At 38.3% G+C, this 16,482-nt stretch overlaps 1 protein-coding gene across 2 annotated transcripts in view; it reads right to left on the bottom strand.

Moving 5' to 3' along the window:
- The window catches only part of SLC12A1 (solute carrier family 12 member 1), an 80,813-nt gene that overhangs the window by 54,988 nt on the left and 9,343 nt on the right, over positions 1-16,482 (bottom strand). Inside the window, exons 2-8 of one of the 2 annotated variants that reach the window (XM_054564873.1) lie at positions 15,146-15,280; positions 14,919-14,994; positions 9,910-10,005; positions 7,262-7,401; positions 5,406-5,516; positions 3,377-3,488; positions 1,726-1,853 (exon numbers count right to left, since the gene is read on the bottom strand). In XM_054564873.1, the coding sequence (XP_054420848.1) occupies positions 1,726-1,853; positions 3,377-3,488; positions 5,406-5,516; positions 7,262-7,401; positions 9,910-10,005; positions 14,919-14,994; positions 15,146-15,280 (798 nt within the window). Of the gene's footprint in view, positions 1-1,725; positions 1,854-3,376; positions 3,489-5,405; positions 5,517-7,261; positions 7,402-9,909; positions 10,006-10,535; positions 10,632-14,918; positions 14,995-15,145; positions 15,281-16,482 lie in introns of both variants that reach the window. The other variant, XM_054564879.1, reaches the window with a different exon arrangement.

Consider the following 16,482-nt stretch of genomic DNA (forward strand, 5'->3'; position numbering starts at 1 on the left):
TACTTAATTTTTCTGAGCCTCAGCCTAATCTTTTTTTGTGCTATATCTCTGCTCAGGAATTTACCCTGACACTATGGTTCTTAATATAACAAATGCAGAAGCCTTTATTCATTCACTCAATAAATATTTATGGAAGCTTTACTAGCTCTGAGGATACAGCAATGAACAAAACCAAAGGCGAAGGCTTCACTTTCACAGAGTTATATTCTAGGGTGAGCACTTCTGGCTCAGGTCGCTCTGACACTGACACCTGCTTCTCCTCACCTTACAAGGTTATCCAGCCTCATGAGGGCTTCTTCAGCTAAACTGGGGGAGATGCTTCCTGTCCCTAGCTTTCCCCAGGCCTTACTGTTCTTTTGTCTTCGCTGCCTGTAATACATTCTTCTCACCAATAGTCAGTACTTAGCCTTTCCTTTCAGTTCACACTTCAATGCTGTTGCTGTGAGGATATCATCCTTACCTTAATCGTTATTTGTTCATTATTTTATCTCACAATCCATTTGGACAGTGCATATCGTTTTAATTTACACATGTCTCTCTTTTTAAATATATTTCATGGATTATGCTACTACAGGTGTCCCAATTTTCCCTCTTTGCCCCACTCCACCCAGCACTCTCCACTCCCTCCAGCAACCCCCTCTCCCTCAGTTCATGTCTATGGGTCGTGCATTTAAGTTTTTTGTATACATATCTCTTGATGGCCCTTATAAATATTTCTTGTCTTCCAAAGTAAATTATAGATTAATTGAGGTAAAACTTGTGTCTTTTCCTTTGTGTGTGTGTGTGTGGTAGATACTGTTTACTGCCTCATGTTCTATCTCACCTTCTTCCTTTTATTATTAGAACCCTGCAAAATTTTATCTGGACACACGGCAACCCATCTAGAGATTACATTTCCCAGCCTTCTTTACAACTATGTAAGGCCTCAGACTAACTTCTGGCCAATGGAATGTCAGCAGAAGTGATCCACTGAAGGTCCAGGAATTGCTTGTCTTCTGCTTCCTTATTCCCCTTCCTATGGACTGGAATGTGACCTTGGAAACAAACAGTCATCTTTGGCCTTGCAGATGAGGGCAACCCCCAAGGGAACAATAAAACAAGGGAGGTTATCTGAGTTTCTGGACTACATTTTGGGACATTCCACTGGGTGGCTATGAGCTCAAATTTTTATTCACTAGAAAAACTTCTATCTTTTTTAGGTCAAAATTACTGGTCTTTTATAAAATATACAAACCAATATCCTGACTAATACAGTGCTCCTTACAGTAGTTAACATAGAAAATATGAATGAGCATAAAATAAACACCTATTAAATGAGTGACTATGTCCCTGAATTTCATATCAGCATTTAGCAATAAAGTAATTTGTCTTTGGTTTTTGTTCTTTTTCTTAAGCATTACATGTTCTTACACATTATATGTTTAAAAGAGAAAATGGTAGTTCCGGTATTTGTTTCACTGAGCTGTATCTATTTTGTTGGAAATGTGACATACGGTCATAATCTGTCCTTCTGATATCACTGAATAAGACTTTTGGAAGGGCTATCAGGAATAGGATAGTTTGGCATTACAAGATAATTTTTAAATAATGAGGAAAACTTACGGAAATTTTACGGTTTGAGAGCTTTAGAGAAGCATGATTACTTTCGATCTCTACAGCTCTTTGTTCTGCCTGCCAGCTTCACCACCACCTCCCAGGACTATACAAGCAGAGAAAACAACATACCTCCAAATCTCCTGAGATATTGGCACCTGCAAGAATCCCAGTAGCTGCTGGGAAAAAAATGGCAAAGACAGAGAAGAAGCCTTCGCCTTTTGTGAAGCTCGGCCCAAAGTTTTCTGCAAATATTGATGCTGCAACACAAATAATAAGAAAATGATCATGTAGACCTTCTTCACAGAGTGGGAGATCAAGCTACCTTTGGCTTCTATAGCCCTAAATGCAAACGAGTGCCCGTAATCTAAATGAAACTCAAAGATGTTGGTGTTCTCCTGATGAACCTCATGTTTCTATTTGTCAAAGGTCAAATACACATCACAAGGTTATAGATCTCTAGGACAGAGCTCTGAAAAATCCATCAATTTTGTACCAACCAAGGCACCTGAATTCTTTGCATCTAGAAGACTGAAAAATGAGGAAATGGAGAGTTCTATCATGGTACTACAGGCATACTCACAAATATACCACACGTACACACAGTACACATATACAACTACATCCTTACATGCATAAATACCTTAATCAACACACTGCTTTTCCATGTCTTTCTTTTTTGATTGCAGAAACTTGTGGGTAAGGCTACCTTACACTTTTGCTATTAAGGTTCTACCCTACCCACCCCTTGCTGAGACTGAATTTTAAATTCTTATACCAAATTCTCACATATAGGAGAATAATATCATGAGGAGTTTTGATCATAAAATAATACCATCCCACAGATTGTCACCAAATTACTTAAATGAAAAGAATAATCTAAAAGAAATAATGGAAAAGGAAAGAAAGAAAGAAAAGGAAGATAAATGTGAATGAAAGAATCTAGAATAATGCAAAAATAAGAAAAGAAGATTTATAGCATGAGAAAAAAATATAGCAGGAGCTGGAGGGGAAAAAAAAGAATAAAAAGGAAAAGGATGTTAACATGCAAAGCAAACAAGACAGTTTTTACAAAGAAAAATAATCAGAAAGAAAGAGTTGATATGATATAAAAAGGAAATGAATACTGGCAACTGAAAAATGAAGAAAAATATTTTTAAAATCTCAGCAGTGGATTCTTGGGTAAGTTAGAGTGGAAAGTTAGGAGAGAGTAGATAGGTGAAGCCAAGTAGGGGAAAGAAGTAAAATTCTACTCTCAGTGACTTTATCACAGGATGCTACCCTAAGTACCTCCTACAGTCATTTATGTTTGAAAACCTGACAGTGATGCTTAACTAGGTAATGCTGTTAAAGACCAAGGTGCAAAAAAGCCTAGCAGGAAAAAAATGACTATGTCTGACTTTAGTGCTCTCAGTGGTTGAACAAATGGTCTGAGCTTTCCTCTCTTTCTCTGTATGTGCCTTTTTCTACTTTTTTGACAGCTACAAGTTGTCTTGTACCTTAAGGTTTTCAAAATGCTTTTACATCCACTGTCTTATTTGATTTTTAAAAATCCCCTCAGGAAGTTATTACCACTCACACCCAACGAGGAACATCTGAGACCTGAACAGGTTAGTGAGGCCATCTAGCTGTAAGGAGGAGGGCTGAGACTCACTCTGGCTCTCCTGAACCCAACCTCTGGCTCCCCCTTGGATCACAAGGCTGGAGTGGGGGTCACAGGGACGGTGATGGAGGTGGGCAACGGAGGACCATTTACTGCAAAGCCACTCACTGTCACACATACCTTGGTAATTAAAGAAACCTCTGGACTTTTTCTCATTGTTGGACGGAATGACGGTTCCAATGAAGAAGTTTGCAATAGCAATAAGAAGAATGACCAGAAGGATCACTTGAGCCTGGAATGGCAAAGAAAAAAAAAGCCAAACTACATTTATTTAACATCTTTTCACATAATCATAAAAGTTATGTGTCCACTGAAGAAAGACTATATCTGGTTATTCCAGTTAAGACTCTATTACCCAGATTAGGTAGTAAGTGGGCCCTTACAAAATGGCATCTTATTGAGCCTTATTTGGCCTGACTAGAGATATGACATTTTCAATGGGACTATGTGATTGGGCACTTGAAGTTGACATTGCAAGAACATTCTAAGTACTAGGAAGGTACCTTACTGCAGTGTCTTCAGGAGTATAAATGGAGCCCAAAGTTTTAACACTGATAGAGTTTATTTCCTTTTTAAGCAGAGCAGCACAGATTCCTCTTATTCCCAGTGCTAACTGCAGGAGTATGAGAACACAGAATGACCCAGAATCACCCTGACACTTAGTGCATTTGATATTAGGCTGCCAGTGTGTGTCTAGCACAAGCAGCCTGCAAGGTTGACCAGCCAAATTTTCTTCTTCTTTTTTTTAAGTTTCCCATACATTTAGAGGTATTTATTGGCTTGGCATTTCCATGTACTGCCCACTCTGCTAAGAAAGCATTTCCACTCTTTGCAAAACTGTTTCCTTCTTCTCATCTTTTCAGTCTTAGTTACCTCCTCGGACAGGCCTTTCTTGATCACTGAATCTACATGACAGCTAACGCTCACCAAGGGCTTTCAAATAACAGCTGCAGGTTCAACTTTACCAGTATTCTTTCAGATAAATAATACTACCAATAACTGTGTGAAGTCAGTAATGTTATCATCATTTAAAGATAAAGAAACTGAGGCACAGATAAGTTAAGCAATTTACTAAAGGTCATATGAATATAAACTAGATTCAGATCCAGGCATTCTGAAGGAAGAGCTGGAGCTCTAAATTCTACCCTTTGCTCTATGGAACTGCATTGCCTCCCTCAGGGAACAAAGTCAATGAAAGTAGATTCCCCACTTTTTCTATCTCAGTGCCTTGTTCATTGCTTTTATAGTACTTTTACAATTTACCATTTTTTTATGTACTTGTTATCTCCTTGATTATTACTCATATCCTCATAGAGCATGTACTCAGCTAGGGTAGAAATTGTGCCTGTTTTATTCACAATGAAATATCCAGTGCCTAGCAGAAGCCTGAACACATGTAAGCACTTAATCCACTTTTGTTTAAGGTGTGAATGTATAATCCACAGATAAGTACTGTACAGGAATGTTTCCTATTGCCTTATGTAGGTGGAAAGCTTAGGCCATCTTTCCATTGCTAGTGACCATGAGAAGTCTAGTCCTGCATCTCCAGGCATAAAGGTTCATTTTCAGTTGTACCAGTCACTGTACAGAATTACAAAGTGCGCAAAAAAAACATGCTTCCGTCATTTAGAAATTTATTAACCGTTTCTTTACTATTTAAATACAGGTATTCACTAGTTCCAAGGCCTGTGTTGTCCTCCAACTTTTGCTGAAGGACTGGATTTCAGAGAATGACAGTCTCTGCCTCTATTACCTTCTCTGAACACGTCTGCCATTTCTTTTGGTTTCGGCACCGACAACCACTTTGAAAGGAGTTATGAATGAGAGACACAAGCTTCCAGCCTGTGCTATTGCTACTATCATAAGGCGATCTGTGCATAAAGATGGCACCACCCTTGGTGGCCGTGTCACTATGGTGAGAACATAAAGAAGGACAGAAGACAGGGCCGATCATGTCTCACGTGAGCTGTGAGTCAGCACTGCTTGGACTCTTGCTCTGCGGGCTTGGCGCTCCACGTGGTGCTAACCTGCAAATTCTCCATAGCAAGTGATAACAGTAATTCTTTCTAAATATGGGGTCCCGTCTATCCCTGCAATTTATTAAGGGCCTGACCAGCAGTTGTGGATAACCTCATTTGGAGAAATTCACCTTTGCTTCCCATTCCATTCCAGCTACTGAAATTCCTAAAAGAATCACCACCGTGATTGAGCCAATTATCCGGATATCATTGGTTGGATCCACCATCATTGAATCACTCTCCTGGGGGAAAAATCACAAAAATGGTTAGAGTTGGAGCCTTTTTTTTTTTGGTATATTTTATGGTATCATTTAATAGTAAGATGAACATTAATATACTAATGTCTGGGGCCATATAGGATAATAGAAAAATGAAGTGTTCATACACCTGAGAAGATAAAAAACTTAATATTATTTTTTTCCTATAATAATAGGCTTTTGATAGCCAAGGTTAGGAGTCAGAAATTTTAGAGATTCATTCTAGTCAGAGCTTTAGAAGCTATTATAGCACTAAGTAAAAGTATGTGCATATACACATATCATGTTTTGATTCAGAAGAATGACTAGTTATTTTTGTGTGTCGGGGATATCCTAGAGGTATAAAAATGAGTGGTTTCCAATGTCTATATTGGAGAGTGTTATTCAATTAAAGAACAAACTACACAAAGCAGATAATGCATCTCCTGAAGATAACATACCTGATGAGCTATATAACCCACTCATTTATTCATCTAGTTTTTAAATAGAGGTACGGTTAACAATTAAATTCAGTGAGTACTACCATTACCACAAAGGAGGACAGAAGTGAGTTCATATGCCAGCTAATTCATGTTCTCACATATGCACCATCTATTACAGATGGGGCACCTCATCTAGGAAATGCCTAGTTTCCTGTGGTGAGTTATTCTAATATTTGAACTTCCTTTCTGTTTGGAAATCTATAATCATAATGGTAATACAGTAGTTTCTCCCTTACTGGCGGTTTTGCTCTCAGTGATTTCAGTTACCCACCGTCAACCATAGTCCAAAAATATTAAATGGAAACTTTCAGAAATAAACCATCCATAAGCTTTACATTAACTGCCATTCTGAGGAGCGTGACGAAATCTTGTGTTGTCCTGCTCTGTCCCACCTGGTATGTGAGTCATCCCTTTGTCCAGTGTGTCCATGCTGTAGATGCCACCTGCCTGCCTGTTGTTACCCAGGAGCCACCTGGGTTATCAGAGCAACTATCACGATAACTTGGTGCTTGTATTCAATAACCTGATTTCACTTAATGACTGCAAGGAGCAAGGGCAGTGATGCTGGCAGTCCAGGTACGCCAAAGTCAGAGAGAGCTTCCTTTAAGTGAAAAAGTGAGCACAGCCCAATAAGGTATTTGGAGAGACCATATTCATATAATTTTTATTACAGCATATCCTTCTAATTTTTCTATTTTCTTATGAGTTATTATTTTCAATCTCTTACAGTGCTTAAGTTATAAATTAAACTTTATCACAAATATGTATAGGGAAAGCATAGTATATATATGGCTCAGTAATGGCCACATTTAGGTATTTGCTGAGGTCTTAGAACATATCCTCAGGGAGTAGAATGGGACTACTGTATTGTTGCTGGTAATAATACCCATTATTTTTTGATGGTTTGTATTTTATGTAGTATTTCATGTATATTATTGTATTTGATGTGAACCACATTTATATGAAATGTATAAAACAGTATTAGCCCATATCAAACATTTGGAAAACAAAGTTCAGATGAATAGAAGGCCTGGTCCAAAATCTCTCAGCTGGTAAATGTGAGAGCCCAGATTTTAAGTCAGTTCTGATGCCAAACCTAGGGCTCCTTCAACTATATCCAATTTCCACATTCTGCAGAAGAAATCAATTTCTTCTCACCTTGCCATAATACCATAATATGACCTAGTGCTCTGAAAAGGCTAATTGAGCCAAATTATCTTGCTTGACTGAAGAAAAGCTTTTACTTACCTTAAGAAGGTCTACCACAGTCTCAGCAAATCCCACCACATACATAGCAACAGCCACTGCATTGGCAAAAGCAAAGATCAAGCCTATTGACCCACCGAATTCTGGCCCTAAGCTTCTGGAAATTAGATAGTAGGCTCCACCTGAAACAAAAATGAATATGCTTTACTCTGAGAAACTGCTAAGGGATTTAGTTTATAGGACAAAATAATTTTGAACACTGAGAACATTTGAAATATTAATTATTCTAATAAAAAGACTGTAATTTCCTAACAATTTTGGGTATCTTGTTTTACCTTAATGACTAGTGGAACCCTTGCTTGCACTCTGTATATAATCTACAATAGAACTATCCTGACTTAGTAAGACCCAATTTATTGAAACCTAATTATACACAAATGTTACAGATAAGAATACAGCAAACTTTACCAACAATGCTTTGTCTTTTACAAAAATTCATTGGAGAGTTCAGATCAATAATGTAACTGAAGTAAAATTTTATATCTGAAATTCCTAAAAACAGGCAGGCCTAGGCAAAAAATGAAGTGGGTGAAGTTTGTCATTTTTATTCTAGCTTCCTTTCTGTTATAATTTTCTGGTACATATTTGCTCTATAAAAAAGGTACACGTATAGTGCTTTGTATTATCCTCTCTAATAAATCAGACTTTTAAAAAATGTTTTTAGCTCAAGAAGGCATGGTGTGTGTGTAGGTGAAAAATGGGAAGAAAGGGAGGGAGAACCTAGAGCAATTGCTTCTCCCTTGGACCTTGAAAAGGTAGCTCTACATATGGCTGTATCTCCGTGCACATGAAAGACTGAGCTGGGCTGGTTAACTGCTCAGAGGGCACTGAGAGCACGTCAGTGACGGTAAAAAGGACTAGATGTTGAGAGGCCTGGATAACTAGATGTTATCACGGGAAGAGTAAATTAATAACTTCCTATACCAAGCTAGTGTTTGAGGTGGACGGGATTGGTAGGGAAATGACATTGAACAAACATATCCACAGCTAGTGGTGGGGGTGGAGGTTAGGGGACAGAGGGATTGAGCAAAAAGGAAACAGGACTCAGGGACATGGACAACAGTGTGGTGGTTGCAGGCGGGGGAGGAACTAAATGGTAATGGAAAAAAATTACAATGCAGATTAAATTAAAAAAGTAAAAAAAAACGAAAATACATCAAAATGATCTTTTCCTGAAAAGACATTTCCTCCACTGTAGTAACTCATGGGTTAGGGGTCAAAGTCCTCTTTAAAAATGTAACCTATTATCTAAGCAGGGCAAATCCCCATTATTTCCTTTGCCCAGATTACATTAAATAAATTGGCTAGCCAGTTACTTAAGCTTGGTCAAAATGAGATTTTGCGACAGGCAGAAAATTGTGAGAGAGGTGTGTTGTCGATAGGATGGTGCTTTAAAGGCCTTGGGTGGGAGACCTGGGTAAGATACCCAAGTAGAGACCCTGAAGGACCAAAGCAGAATGGGAAGGGAAAAGAAAGGAAATTAGCACATGGATCAACTTTACCCACTTCATTTTCCACTTAGGCCCGTTTGGCCCTGGGCGATCTGAAATAAACTCTTTGTTTTGTTTTTTTTTCTTTTTAAAGATCTTTCATGGCTGTTGGCCACTGGAAGTTGAGTGCTGGGGCGAGCGCTGAGGACTGACTGAGCGGGAAGTGTCAGCAGTGTTGGCCATGGCACCGGGGAAGGCCCGCGCTGAGGGTACCTGGGAGATGGCCCTCAGGGCTGGTCCACGGCTCGAAGAAATGCCTTCTTTCTAGACACCTGGTCACGCTCTACTTTATAAACATGTTTACTCACTGGAAATGGGTTGAAGAAGTCTTTTCTGGAGATCTCTTAACATTAGTTGAGAAGAATTTTGCCTTACTCCTTGCCTTTTGGGTTCTTTTGTTTTATTTTAAATCTTTGGAAACTAATGAGCAATATACAATTTTTATTTCCAACATTAAACCAACTCTAGACATTACCACGTAACCAAAGCCTGCAGTCATAAGTAAATGAATTGGCTTACCTCCTCTTACTACTCCATTTGTGCAAATGGCAGACATAGAGATACCTGTGAGTGTTGTCACTACCACACTCAGGCCAATGATGATGACTCCAAGACCTGCAAAATCCCCCAAGAAAAGTGTTTGGCTCCAGGACTTCACGAAGTCCTCAGTACTTCAGGAGGCAGCAGTCTAACTCTCGTCATGGAAGGATCCGTCTCCCCGTGCAAAACCTGGAATGTTCTAAAGAAGCCCATTCCATGAAGGTCTAGGAAACACCTGAAATGTACTAAACTTTAAAATTGAGGCCATGTCCAGGCATCATTTTCCAAGGAACGCCAGGCAAGAGGGATGCAGACTCATCTGAAAAATGAAATGTTTACCCAAGAAATGTGAACATCCTACCACCGGGACCTGCAATGTGCTGGAAAGGTCAGTTAGAAAGGAGACCACAGCTGACCAGAGTGAACCAGGACTATACTCACAGTACGTTATGTTACCTTAGGCATCCAGCTCATCCCGGCAGTCAGCCAGCCTTCAAGAACACTGGGCTACTTTCTTGTTCCCATCAAAACAAAAGTATATAAAAAGTTTTGCCTACCCGTAGCAAGTGATGAGAGCATTAGATATTTTAGAAATTTTACCTCCACGAACAAACCCGTTAGTTGCTATTGCGGAAGTTGACAACCCAGTAATAGAAGTTACCATGGTGGAAAGAAGAATTATGAGAACTCCAAGACCTGTCAGCAATGAAAGATAAAAGATATTATATTTTACTTTTCTTCCTTGGATTCCCTATTGCCACAAACTATACTGCCTTTAATTCAAGTTTTTATGTCCAAGCCTTGGGCCCCAGTGGAGTTCCTTTGTGCTAAAGAGAAACAGGTTTGCCTGGCATACAGATCAAGTCGGAAGACCGCTCATTAGGATGAAGGATGGTTTCCAAAAGTAAAAATCTGAACTGCAGCCCTGGAAAGGAAAAGTTGACTTACGCTGGTGTCCTGGGAGAGAAACTACCCTGGCTGTGAAAAGAGAAAACATGACATTTGACCTTCTCTCTTACTCGAAAGGAACCTGAATGAGAAAGTTGGGGGTTGACAAAGGTTAAATCCTTCACCATTCTTCTTCCATTTCTCTTGCCTGGGGCGGGGGGAGTAAGGAACCAACTAGGATTACCTTTTAAAACACTCCAGAAAGGTCAGTGGTGAACTATGTGAGCCTGTGTTGCTTTCACCTTACAAATGATCGTGCGGGTCACAAGTTTAATTACCTCCTCTGACATATCCATTTGTAGCAATAGCAGAGGTGGATAAACCAGTGATACCAGTCACTGTCACGGCTAAGCCGATGATAATCACACCAAGACCTCAGTTGAGAGAGGAAAAACAAAGGCAATTAATCGGTGGAACAATCCATTAGATCGTTTATATAAAAGCCAGCAAGTCTAGGGTAATCACCAAAGGACCACATTTGAGTTAATGAGTTGGCTTAAAAATCACCACAGAGTAAGTGCTTGGCTGTAAAGTTTTCTGCCTATAGCAGCACAGATCCTTGAAACTCAAGAGCTAAGATGTGGAGTGCGAAGTTGCACACAACTAAGCAATGATGGCTGGTCAAAATTTAATGTGATGACAAAGTTCTAAAGACACCTATAAACATAATAATTCGTCTACACAATACTCAACTGTTAACATGACTAAAGAGTAAATGTTCCTCTTTTCAGGTATCTATTTTTTATGTACATTTGATTGTGCAGGAGTGGAAAATTACATACAATATAGCAAATTGTTCATTTGGCAGGTAAGTAATGTGGAGAGAATCAAATTGAACTACTTTCACTCCCTGGCTGTGTGACCTCTGACAAGTTACTTATTTTCTGAGTCAAAAATGGCAATAAAATTAGAAAGAATGCATGGGTAAGTGGCTAGCACAGTGCACAGCATACAGTACACAAGTAGCAGCACTTTTTTTTTTTTAAATCAGATCCACAGTAGCTATAATAACTATTGTTTATTTAAAACCAACTGTATATCCAGCTATGCGTTAGGTAACATGAGAAGCGCAAGGAGCAAATAAAATGAAATAGAAAAAAAAAAAGCTTCCCTTAAGAATCTTATGGTATAGAAGCCAATAATTATGAAAGAGAGAGAGTGGTAAGCCAAAATTTAAAGGAAGGTAAGGGTACCTTTAGCTAAGGATTATTTTGAGCTAAAGACAATTGAGAAGTAGATACCTTCCTATATTTGCCTAAAAACAGAACATAAGTTTTTAAAGGCACCAGAGACAATTCTAGACCCTTATAAGCTGGAATTGATACCAGAGAAACATAACAAACTTTCCTCATCTTCCATTAGTTCCCCCATATACTTGCCTTCCCACAATTTGTCACCCTAGAAACTCAGTCCTTTCCCTTTGACATACTTCTCTAAAATTGTATCATTCTCTTAAGATGATGTATAAGCCCAAATTCTAACCACCACTTTGTTACTCATTGCTGAGTCTTCTCATGTGTATATACACTTCACATGTTAGTAAACTTTGGATTGTTTTTCTCTTGTTAACCTGTCTGCTCTCAGTCTAATTTATGGAGGTCTAGCCAATGAGCCTAATATGGGTAGAGGGAAAACAGTTTTCTTTTGCTATAATATCCTCCTCATTGAAAGCTGACCCAGAATTCAGGGAGAAAATGAGGGGTCACAGGCACTGAAATCACCATGGCACCAGGCAGAATGTTTTTGTCTGGGTCTGTTTTGTATGATCTCTGACATAAAATGGATTCTCCATAAATATTGGCAGTCTCTCTTGTTCCGAGAATGATTGGAAAGATAATCAGTCAGGAGAGGCTGTGATCTCTCTGGACATTTCCTGGGAGAAAGGGAAATCTAAGGAGATTAAAGACAGAAATGGGAATGAGGTACTGGAGGCTGGCCCTTTTGATGCTTTCAGCTATATTCTGGCTCTAGCAGAAATCTCTAGGCTATTTTATAGGTTAAAGTGCAGTAGCAAGAGGTTAAGTGTGGGCACAACATGCAAATCGGGACCATATAGGTTTGGCCCTAGACACTCTTGAAAGTCTGGTGAAAGAAATAGTTGCACTAAATTCTTCACATCTATTGCAGGAATCCTGGGGTGAGAATCACCTCTACAGCACTATGTGACCTCAGTTCTTTGTATCCCTAAAAGTGACTTCTTATGATCTTTTGCACATCATTTTTCTCTTCATTTTGTTTTGAGTAAGTTTGATATCAAATGTTTAGCTCACCCTAGCAACTGTACAGAACCATACAGTTTGCATTTCAGGGCATTAAACCAACTCTGATTTTATTATTTCCCTACTCCTGCCTCTATATTTTCAACAATTCTTAATTTATCCTTTGGCATTGCATACATTTCCACAAATCATATTAAACTCCGAAACACATTTTATACATTTAAACAGCAAGATATTTGCTTCTCTCTCACAAACATGAAATCTTAGTGTAAAAGGCAGCTTAGAGACCATTCAATTCACAATTTTCTCAAAGTACCGTCCTAGAACCTCCTGCTTCAGGAAATGCCGGGGTGCTTATTAAAAATGTCCAGACATATTGAGTTTGGATCTTTCAAAGTAAAACCCTGGATTCTACAGTTTTATAACTTAATTTTCTAGGTAATTCTTATGCATCCCACTGAAAATTTCACTACCCTCAGCCTGTGTGTGTCTGCCTATTCAGCAATGTTCTTTAGAATCATCTTCAAAGAATTAATTGGGAAACAATTAATCCAGCTCCCTAATTTTTAGATGAGAAAATAAAACTCACAAAGTATAAATGACCTGTTTCAGGTTGCACCTGCTTTTCACACACTTCTTCCCTACCTGATGGTTATGTTTATGGGAAACCCCAAATTATCCCCAAAGCAAAAAGAAACTACTTGCATTGTTTCTTTTCTTTCCCAATAAAGAGGACTCCAACGGGACCCAGGTGGTGACTTAATGAACTCATTTAGCTTTAAGTTTAGAGCAAAGGCCAGTAAAACTGAGTAAGAGTGGTAATAAGTTTCTATTACTCACTGAAGTCTATTTTCTGAGAAACAAAAGAAAAAACTCCACCGTTCAAAGGAAGGGGTAGCGCAAGACTTAATCCCCATTTAGTTAGAACTCTACTCTCTTCTAAAGTAGGATCAAACTACTTAAAGAAAAGGTCCTTATTAAAACAACACTGATGTCTGAAAACATAAGAAACAGTTTAGCAGAAGATAGGATTCTTCAGATTTTATGGTTTTGCAGTGAACATGAAACTGGATTGCCTGTGAAGAGTAATGTAAGATCTGATTAAAGTTCAGATTATTGTGCAAACATATGGATGTTAAATAAGTTGCATTAAAAAGAATTACTCTTGCCCTTGGCTATGTTCACACCTCCAAACAAAGTAATGTTTCTTGATGATCTCAATAAGTTACTAAACTGCCCTTAAAAACCTAATTTTGCATGAAACCCTGGAGCAAAAACTTGGCAATATTAAGATGCAGATTTTCCATGGACCGGCATATACTTATTTTGGACCCTGTGGCTGTAAGCATTCATTTGATATGCATCATAAAGCCAGCAAGCAGCCCTTTGTCAGGAACCTAGCAGTTGCCAAACATGAAACATGGAGAAACTATGGGAACTGGTTCCAGTTTTTCAATTTACAACCCAGCCCTTTCTTTTCCTGAGTTAGTCTTCTGGTGATCCTGAAATGTGTTTTGAAGAACGAAGGCAGTAAATAATGGCCGAGTACCTTTTAAATGTGAATTGAGATATATTCTGGAATAGTATCTGAAAACACATCCAAATCTGTATGTTTTTGATGCCAATGATTTATAAGTCTTCCCCCCAGAGTAAATCCATAATGTATTTTCCATACAGAGAGTAGAACACCATTAGTTTTTATCACATTAAGTCAGGAACTTTGATAAAATTCAAATAAATTTTTCAAAAAAATTTTATTAATACACTCTCAATAAAAAGATTTGCCACAGGAAATAATACTTTAAATAGAATGTAATATTTGAAAACATTAAATAATCACTCATAATAATTTCAACATCATCAATTTTCCATTTAGAAAAATTAGCAAGACTTATATACATTATCTCAGTCATTTTATCTATCCTTTTAAGCTTCTATGTGGCAATATTTTGTTAACCTTTTTTCCTTACTGCTGATAACTGAAAGTAATACAATTATTTTCTTTGGAAAGTGTTCAACAATTCAGCATTTTTATTAGTCAGGTCACATTTTCACCTGTTTTCCACAAGTTATTTTTACTTAGTGAAGTTTTGCCAATAATCATAAAGGGGATACTCTGATAAATGTCAGTATGTCTCCAAATATGAATACTAGTATTTAAAATGAATGTACACGTATATACCTGTACACCTAAAACTCTATGAAAATATAGAAATATTTCCCTGAGCATCTATCTGGTTGGCAAGCTGGAAAATTCCAGTCTCCCGGGGGTTAATGCTTCACCTTTCCTCTCTGACAAACATGGTCTAAGAGGAAAAGTAAAAGAGCTCAAATGCTCTTCTGTGACCTTCAGATCATATTCCACATTAATGATGAACACAAGTTGCTTATTGAGCTTATAATTTACATCAAAAATTATACAAGAGAGGAAAAAGTGCTTACCAATTCCAGCTTCCCCGACAATCCAGGAGAGACGAATGAAGAGCATGACACCCCAGATATTGAGCATGCATCTTACCTGTGAATCGAAGGCACATTGAAAGGACATGAGAAGTGAGAGTGGGGCAAAACCCAAGCCTTTGTAACTCTGGCTTCAGGCCTTGTTAACACTCCGTCTACTAGAACATTGAACGGATAACTTTCATTTGTAAACATAGGAGCTTTCTCACCAGCACACCTTTCACCCATCCAAACTTCACAGCACCGGATTTATCTTCTTCCTCCTTGTTTTCAGCTTGTTCATCTCCAGGCATCCCATCTCCATTAGCAACCCTGTCAGCCGAACCTGGGGCCACTGCCACATTCTGCATTTTTACAGAGAGCAAAAACACAGTTCATGGTCAATAAACACACAGTTCCTTAAAAATTTCAGAGCCAATCAAAACAATAGGCATAAACTTAGAGATCAAAAAAAAAATCATAGACATTTTAATAAGGTAATTTAACTTTTGCCCTGGGAAGCTGAGTGATGATAGGCACCAAGACTGCAGGTGTGGTGAAGGAGCCTGGGCAGCTCTACCAGTGAGAATATGACCTTAGAATAATGGCCAGAATTGGATTTGTTGAGAGCACAAAAGGAAAAAGAAAAAAGATGGGATGCAATGAAGAAAGGAAAGCCTATCACAAGTAAATGAGGGCCTTTGAGAAGGGTTGGTAAGAGAGCCTGAAAGTTAACCTTCCTTGTATTATTGAGTACCTGGCCTTCCTTCCATCATACTCTCTGGGCTTCATTTTACTCATAAAATAATGATGATAAAACTTATCAATTCACATCAGAATATCTTTAAGAAGGTTCAGTGAAAGAATATAGATGTTTTTATTATATTTTTAAGAAAAACATATAAAGGTACCACATGGCTACAAGAATGCTATTTCTGTAGAAAAATTTTCTTTCAGATGAGATATGCCTTTGCCCGGGAACTGTTGGCTGTGCTATTAGTATTGTACAGAAGGAGAGAAGTCTCATGATTAGAAAAATAGGCTGAGTAGAAATAAGTAGTGTACAAAAGGTTAGACCTTTAGTTATTTATTTTCCCTGTGGCCTAATTTTCAAAAAGAACTTCCTCATCAGTAGGAAGTCTATAAATTCAGTGGGGGAGAAAACACCTCTGTTTGTCTCAAGAACAACTCCCTAATTTCTCTTTAAGGTATGACTTTTATTAATTTCAGATGCATCCACTTGATTTAGCCTATTTGACACCTATCCAACTCATTAATGGTTAGACTACACCCCAGTGTATTTCCCAAAGCAATCTTTCCCAGGAAGGGTTTTGAGACAATCGGGGAAGTCTTTCAATGCAACATTTAATTACCATTATTAGAGAACAACTTTATTTTGTTTAAATGTTTTAAAAGTGATTTAAGCCCAGAATGATGCGTTCTGATATTACTAGCTAATAGGTCTTGGACAAGGGCATTTCCCCCCCCTCTAAAATGGAACTGGTATGAAATAAATACTCAGTCCTTATTATAAGAACCTTATCTGGGGATGGTGGAAGTTCACTTG

Source organism: Pteronotus mesoamericanus, unplaced genomic scaffold (genome assembly GCF_021234165.1).
Source record: "Pteronotus mesoamericanus isolate MK-2021 breed Mesoamerican mustached bat unplaced genomic scaffold, CSHL_Meso_final contig_164, whole genome shotgun sequence".
NCBI lineage: Eukaryota > Metazoa > Chordata > Mammalia > Chiroptera > Mormoopidae > Pteronotus > Pteronotus mesoamericanus.